Source organism: Trichomycterus rosablanca, chromosome 2 (assembly GCF_030014385.1).
Source record: "Trichomycterus rosablanca isolate fTriRos1 chromosome 2, fTriRos1.hap1, whole genome shotgun sequence".
Lineage (NCBI taxonomy): Eukaryota > Metazoa > Chordata > Actinopteri > Siluriformes > Trichomycteridae > Trichomycterus > Trichomycterus rosablanca.
In genome coordinates, this window is record NC_085989.1 from 32,499,105 (window position 1) to 32,507,612 (window position 8,508).

The following is an 8,508-nucleotide window of genomic DNA, read 5'->3' on the forward strand; positions in this document are numbered from 1 at the left end:
TAGTGTGGGCTGATGAGCTCATTATCATGTGCGTCATGTGACAGGATCATTACCATCCTCTGGATTATAGAAATGAGGTCATTCAGTCCAGAGAGAGGATTCATTAGAGGGATGTGTTTTTTTCTGCATAAAAGCAAAACACTTTTTTAATTGAAATCACAATTTTGAAAAAAATAGTCAAATGAAAGATGTACCTTTCTGTATTTATACATTTTGTACTATAAATACAAGCTGTTATAATTAATAAAAACGTATAACTAGGGCTGGCACCAATCCAATAGTCTGTATTGGTATCGGTCCGATATTTGCCCAAATCACTGGATCGGATATCAGAAGAAAAAAAAACACTGTTGCTTAATGTAAATAACACTTAATGTAAATGAGGCCATTGTTTGTGTGTAAAACAAATAACACACGAAGATACGTTCCAACAAAGTGCCATTTATTGCCAGCTCACTCTGCAATTGCCGTAACAAGGTGCATCTTGATGGCATCATTAACACGTGCCACTAATCTACAACTCATCTGCAACAGCCATTCAGAAATTAAAACACACTGATCTTCTTAAACTTTTAGCATTTAAAAGAATCATCTACTACTGCCACATCTAAAAACACTGTTTAAACAATAAAAAACGCTTTATAAATTATCAATCTTGTCGCAGCTTGGAGATCTCTCACATCCTTAATGATTAATCTATTAGTGTTATGAAATAAAACAAACTACACCATTTCCCGTTCAGCCACAGATGTAATCTTTAAAATCCAGCAGGGTTTAATAATCTAAAAACGTGACAGAACTTTAATGGAAAACTCAACTCTGCGTCAATTCTATTTGGTCCATCGTGTTTGATTGACATCCACATCTTCCAATCGTCGACACTTTGGACAACACGCCGTAAAGCTAGATGTGTCACGTGAACAACAGCTCGAACGTAAGTGAAACCAAAAATGCTGCTAAAAAGTGGTATCGAGCCAGTCCTACTAATAACACATAACACACAAAAGCCATGTGTCAAACCAGGTAAAATCCATTGTGTTGGCAAAAAACAGGTTACTTCATAGACTTACATTTAAAATTAGCACCACTTCCAAAACAACTTTTTAAAGCCAAAGTATCCATTCATAAGTTGCAAATTATACATAATTTTAAAATTAGCTTTAAATGGGGTTTAACAGACCATCTTTGGTAATGGTTTTGGGTCTATACTTTTCATTTAAATTAAATATAGACATAGACAATCATATCTGTGCAGATGCCCAATCGGCTGATGGCACTGCTGAGATTTGAACCTCAGATCTCAACAATAGTGAGATAACATATTTTACCACTGCACCACCCGAGTGCCATTCCTAACAAACATTAACTTTTTATTACCAATACCTAATATTGAATATATATATTGTTATCAATGTAATCTAGACTTAGGGTGTGTTCAAAAACCTAGTGAGCTACCTTGCTGTCTACTGCCTACATAGGCAGCTGCCTCAGTAGAGAGGATTCTAATAAGTCATTGACTTATGTCAGGTTATTCAGACATGCTACTTAGATAGAGATACAGCGATTTCATCAGTTTTCGTTTCTTAAGCTTACACAGTTAGCCTCATGCTATTCAAACCAATGGGATGAGGTGACACAACGCGCTAGCATGTCAACTAACATCTCCCTCCGTGTACCGAAAATGGTTAAATTGTCGCAGACAAGCCCGAATTTACACTTGTACACATGTACAATGATAATTTATTTACCTTTGAAAATAACTCACCATATTTGTAATTTTTTTGTGAGAAAAGTTGTGCCGCACTGAATGCTGGGATTGCCTTCAGCGCTAAGGCAGCATCGGATGCTCCCTCATTATTCAGTCAAAATACCGTTCAAATGTAAGGTACCTTACTAGGCAGCATTTTAAGGCATCTAAGAATTCAAACAGCCTTTCTCTCGGGAGCGCATAGGATGACATAAAATGTTGTCTGTGTAGACAGCTCACTAGGTTTTCAAACACACCCTTAGTATCTGTACTGTATGACCTGTTAGTGATTCATGTAATGTTTCTGTTTTGGTCAACCCTTAAAAAAACACAGGTGTTCCATTTTGCTTCAGTAGCTTGAATCATGCATTAAAAACCTTTTTAAATCTGAGCAATCTAGCAAGTAAGAGCAAAGCAACACTTTACTCTTTGTAAACATATGCTGGTAAATTGACTGGCTGCTCAAAATTACCCCTAGTTGAGAAAGAGTGTATGGTGCCCGAGATAGACTGGCAATCTGGGATGTCTTTCTGTCACATCAGGGTTTATTAAACTTTTTTCAAGCAACCCACATTTTGTCCATGATTTTAACAACCCAGGCAACAAAGGCAGTGCATCTTATTCTCTCTATGCAAGATGTAACATAAAGCCTCCACAAGGGGGCATTCATGTACAAGTTTATTTAATTATTATTATTTTTCTCTGTGACCCATTTTTTGACTCAAAAACCTGTTTTACATCATTCTATGTATTATTCATAAGTAATCATGTCTATGATTTTGTGCAGGCGAGCACGTTTTAAGCGGTCCAACAGCGTAACGGCGAGTGTACAGGCCGATCTGGAGACAGAGGGTTTTGGAGTGTTAAGTGTGCCCACACAGGATAAGAGTCTGCAATTTGGCTGCTCTTTCCAACGCCACTCATCAGAGCCTGAGTCTGAGTACCGCTCCACAGTACACACACAGGGGCAGTGGGCTTATCGTGAACACTACCATGGTGCCTACTCCACTGAGCCCTGTGGCATGGAACTCAAGGCCCTTCCTCATTCACATTCTGAGCGAGCAGTGGCAAACTGGCAGGAGGGCCCGCGCAGCCTGCCCAACTCAGGCCGAGCTTCACCATGCCTTAGAGATGGAGAGTTCTTTCTGCGACTGCTGCAGACTGAGGTGGAGAGGATGGAAGGATGGTGCCAGAACATGGAGAGAGAAGCAGAGGAGAATGAGCTCCCAGATGATGGTGAGTTTTTGGAGAATAGAAATGTGGATTGCTTAATAATGATGTGATTTTGAACAGGTGATTTCAACATGTGATTATAATCATGATTTGGAACAAAAGAGGGGCAAAGAATCTCCGATTTGTAAACAAATGCATCATAAAATTATTGACAAGACTAAAAACTATGTTTCTTAAAGAAAGATTAGAAGGGATTTTCATATTTCACCCTATACAGTGCATAATATTATTAAACGATTCAAGAAATCTAGAGGAATTTTGGTGCATAAAGGACAAGGGTGCAATCTTTGACCCCTCCAATGGCACTCCATTAAGAACCATCAGTTATCACTAGCTAATATCAACACAAGGGCAAGGGATTATTTTGGCAACCTTTGTCAAGCACTACAATACAGAGTTACATTCACAATTGTCACTTAAATCCTTACTGTGCAAAAAAAAAAGCCTTTTGTTAACTATGTCCACAAGCAGCGTCAAATTCTCTGGGCTCTGAGGTATCTAGGATGGACCATCACACAGTGGAAATATGTATTGTGGTCAGATGAATCAGTATTCCAGATCTTTTTGAAATGGAAATGGATGCCATGTGCTCTGGACCCAAGTCCTGTTTTTAGAAATAAGCCCAAAAGCCAGGGTCTGTTATGGCATGAGGTTGGCGAGTTATACAATTTACTGTAACATGCAGATGAAGATAATAGACAATAGGGCCAAAGGTATGTGAAGACCTGACCATAAGCTCACCATGAAATTGCTGGACATCTAATTCCAAACTCACTGACGTTATTATGGATTAGCAATCTCTCCCCCCTTTGCAGCTATAACATCGTTCACTCTTGTGTGAAGACTATGTACCTGTCTGGAGATTTGTGCTCTAAAATACTTGAACTCCATAATTAGAAGGGGTGTCCACATACTTTTGGCCAAATGGTGTAGTTTTACGTTAAATTAATACTGTTAGCCAGTGAAGAATGAGTTACAAGCTCCTCTCAATTCTCTTACAGTGCTGGAGCTGATTAGAGCAGCAGTGGGCAGTGCACAGATGCTCATGTCCCAGAAGGTACAGCAGTTCTTCCGTATGTGCCAGCAGAGCATGGTAAGCAGCAGGCCTTCCTCTCTCTCTGGCATCCGTCTCTTACCAGGGAGCCGATTATTAATCAGTTTACAATTTAGTTACAGAAAGACTAAGAAAACATGCTCTTACTATCCATTGGACTTATTTGATTTTTAATATCCCTCAGGACTCATCGGCATACCCCCAGCCCACCACTCAAGAGCTAGCCAGCTTCTGGGACCTGCTGCAACTGGCCATCGAGGATGTGCGTGTGAAGTTTCAGGATCTTCAGCTGATCAAAGAATCAGGCTGGAGAGTACCACCTGAGAAGAAGGTGAGAGGAAAGGTCATTTTAGAGCCTGTGTATGCCCAGATTAACTCGAGAGCCAAATCTCTGGAGCGCACGGGAGCTGCTGGTGTAACGGAATCATGGGACTCACAGCTATCCACACAATAAGAGAACACCAAGTGTAACTAATCTGTAGAACTGACAAGTAGAAATTTCATAATAGTTAGACACACTTGCAAAACAGATGCACAGATAAAACTACTGCCTCGCAGCTCTAGATTGATCTTCCACCTCAGTCCAAATTTGATACCTTTAAAAAGCTTTTAAAAATTTGGGACAGGGCAATCAGGTGGCACAGTGGTAAAACACACTAGCACACCAGAGCTGACATTTCAAACTCGTCATTTCGAATCTCAGCTCTGCTATCCGTCAGGCTGGGCGCCTACATGAACAACGATTGGCTGTTGTTCTGTTGTGCAATTACGACCTCTGCTGGCTGATTAATGATGCCTGCACAGGGATGAGGGATAATACATTGATAAGGGTGTGGCTTTCCATACACAATGCTGATATAAAGCTGCATATGAACTTATTCTTCATAACTGATGCAATTACGACCTCTGCTGGCTGACTGATGCCGCCTGCACAGGGACAAAGTATTATGCATTGATTAGGGTGTGGCTCTCCATACACAATGCTGATATAAAGCTGCATGTGAACTTATTTCTCATAACTAATGCAATTACGACCTCTGCTGGATGATTGATGCCGCCTGCACAGGGACGAGGGATAATGCGTTGATCAGGGTGACTCTCCGTACACAAAGCTGATCCACATATGAACTCGCCTCGTGCAGGTGAAAAGATGCAGTCGGCTACTGCACACGTGTCGGAGGGGGCATGTGTTAGTCACGGCTCTACTCAACCAGGGTGCAGCTCAACATCAGTAGAGAGGAAGCATAATGCCATTGGGTAATTGGATACGCTAAAGTCAGGAGAAAAATGGGAAAAAATGCATAAACAAAATAATAGAAAAGGGAAAAAAGCTGGGACACAAACATACTTTTTAATTTAACAATGCTTAATTAATCCAGGTCTGGAAGTGAGTACTTTTATTATTAGTAATTACTTTTATGTGACCTGACTCACCCTTTCTGGATGATTTGTAAACATTTCACAACATTCATTGTCTTAAGGTGCTTTTGTCCCAACTTTTTGGAGATATACTAACGAAAAACAAGTTCAAAGTAAAGCATTAAAATATAAATAATGCTTCCAATTGTTTTTATCCAGTTTTTTTAATGCATTTTCTCCCCATTGTCCTCCTGATTTTGCGCACTCAATTTGTCTTCTGCTGCTGAGGGATACCCGATTGCATCCAAGGACAGCACGTCGCTGTACACACCTCCTCCTCTTCTCGCCCCTGCATTCTGCACAGGCGTCTCTTCCGCCAATCAGGGTCCTTACACAGCGTATGAAGACACCTAGGGCAGGGGTGTCAAACTCATTTTCACCGAGGGCCACATCTGCATTATGGTGGCCCTCAAAGGGCCGATTGTAACGTATCCTGATGTGATTTCAGTCTGTTTTTTAAGTCTTGGACATTTTGTTGTTTTTCTTGGAGGCTAAATTCTGTGTTTGGTGTCAAAATGCCAAATTTATACCACAGACACGGCCTCACAACACAAGAGACACGCCGATTTTTCTTCTTGAAGCACAAACTTGTATTCACTTTCCCATCTTTCATTAAATTACCTCCTTCTGCTTCAGTTTTCTCTTCCTGTACATTTTGGGATTATTTGTAAATATTTCTCAACATCACTTGTTGGAAAACCGCCTCAGTTAAACACTGATGTGGAAACACTGCCATCTAGTGGCACAATTTTGGGGACAGTGGTAGCCTAGTGAGCTTTGGGCTATCATCTGAAAGGGTGAGAGTTCGAATCCCAGCTCTGCCATGCAGCCACTGTTGGGCCCTTGAGCAAGGCCCTTAACCCTCTCTGCTCCAGTCCGTACAATGACTGACCCTGCTCTCTGACCCCAGCTCCCAAACCAAGCTGGGATATGCGAAGAAAGAATTTTGTTGTACTACACGTCTGTATATGTATATATGACAAATAAAGGCATTCTAAAAATGCGGTCACTTTGCGGGTCACAAAACCGGCATGCATTGTGGGAGATGCAGTTTATGTATGATTTCGCAGTGTATTTTAAGACAATCATACCTCTTTTAAGTTCTCGTGGGCCACATCAAATGAAGTGGCGGGCTGGAGTTGGCTCGCATGCCTTGAGTTTGACACATGAGATCTAGGGTTTCAAACCCTGAATCCCAGTAGTACTGGGTATCACAATTTATGGCTATGCCACCCCAGTGTATTGATGCGTAGCACAGTGCCATACCCTGTGGAGTAAGTGCTGCACAGCAACGTGAGTTCTGTGGACATGGATTTGATCCTTGCCTCCTGTCACTATCTGGATTTTAATATTCGCTTCCTGGGTTTTCTTATGGAACCTAAATTGAAGCCTAAAAAGGTGGATGGGCTAATCAAAAGTCTTCCTTTGTTCAAGTGAGTAAGTGAAAGGGATTATTGTGCCCAGCTGAATTAAGGATTTTGTAGCTCCTACACAATGTTCTTAAACTGAATATTTAAATCACTTTCTATTCATGAAGCACTATTTCTATGGAATAGAAATAAAATTTTTATGCCCTTAAAATTGTAAAAAGTGAGTCTGACACAGTATTATACTGATTGATGCAGACACAATGATGTCGTTGGTCTAATTTATTTATTTATTTATTTACTTACTTACTTACTTACCTACTAGTAAAAAAGAATGGAATTTTTTATTACCCAGCCTTGTTTAAATCAAAAGCGATTATTCCACAGTGGGTAGCACTGTCGCCTCACAGCAAGAAGGTCCTGGGGCGGTCCTTTCTGTGTGGAGTTTGCATGTTTTCCTCCTGTCTGCGTGGGTTTCCTCCGGGGGCTCTGGTTTCCTCCCACAGTCCAAAGACATGCAAGTGAGGTAAATTGGAGATACAAAATTGTCCATGACTGTGTTTGACATTAAACTTGTGAACTGATAAACCTTGTGTAACTACCGTTTCTGTCATGAATGTAACCAAAGTGAGTAAAACATGACGTTAAAATCCTAATTAAAATAAAATATTTCTATTAACCCTGAGTACCAAAATTTGATGAATGTGTTGCATATTAAAATGAATTAAATTCTAAGAAAAAATCAGTCAGTTGCTTACTATTTCTCTGATGTACTGGTTGTATGTGGATTGACTTTTCTAAATGTCTTTTGGTGTCAGTGAGCAGATGATTAAGGGCACACTGTATTGAACTGATCCCTCATTAATGATGTCCAGGTTGAAGCTGTTATTGAAGCAGAATTAATTACTGAAAGAAATAAATTTTAATCTGTGTTCAAACAAGTAATTACTGTTCTCTCTGTCATTTCTAATCTTCATCTCCATAACTTACTCGTTCATACATTTCCTTTGCTCGTATGTGTGTCTGGACATTCACAACATTGTCCAACATTCCAAATCCATCACTCCTTTAATCACCCATTCTGTCCCACCACCACTTCATCCCCTCTCAGGAAGACAAGAAGCTTCCTCCTCCGTTACCAAAGAAGCCGGCGGGTGGTGTGACCGGGAGTCTGCGGGCAGAAAGCATGTCTGAGACAGGGGCAGGAAACAGCAGTGGCATGCTGTTGGTCTCTCGCAGCCGAGGTGTGCCCGTTCCTTTACCCTTGAGGGAGAAATCCCTAGAGCTGGGTGAGCGGCAAAGGCAGGAAGCAAGGCGGAGGCTCCTCCAGGCGGGTCCCAAGCGAGCTGCTTCTTTTCGCCAGAACTCGGCCACGGAGAGTGCAGACAGCATCGAGATCTTCATCCCCGAAGCTCAGACCAGACTCTGAGTCAGCCAAATTAGCCAAGTCAATCAACCCTAGCAATTCTTTACTTCCTCACTGCTCACTTCTCCTTTATTTGGAGAACTAGATGAAGGTGAAAAGGTGCAGTGAATTTAGGCTCACTTGTTTGTGTTGAAACTCAAAGAATACTCCTCATTGATTAATAAGGGCTCCCACCAGCACAACCAAGTGGTACGAGACTGAGGTCTTTCTTTCCCAAGGCTTGTATAATATTCCAGAACCCATCTGACTGTTTTAATAATGC

At 41.1% G+C, this 8,508-nt stretch overlaps 1 protein-coding gene across 1 annotated transcript in view; it reads left to right on the top strand.

Annotated features, from left to right (window-relative positions):
* Window positions 1–8,249, top strand: part of dlgap3 (discs, large (Drosophila) homolog-associated protein 3) — a 29,787-nt gene extending 21,538 nt beyond the window's left edge. Inside the window, exons 7-10 of the mRNA XM_062990723.1 lie at window positions 2,535–2,983; window positions 3,982–4,073; window positions 4,219–4,365; window positions 7,932–8,249. Coding sequence (XP_062846793.1) covers window positions 2,535–2,983; window positions 3,982–4,073; window positions 4,219–4,365; window positions 7,932–8,249 — 1,006 coding nt within the window. The remainder of the gene's footprint in view (window positions 1–2,534; window positions 2,984–3,981; window positions 4,074–4,218; window positions 4,366–7,931) is intronic.
* Window positions 8,250–8,508: the final 259 nt, after the last annotated feature.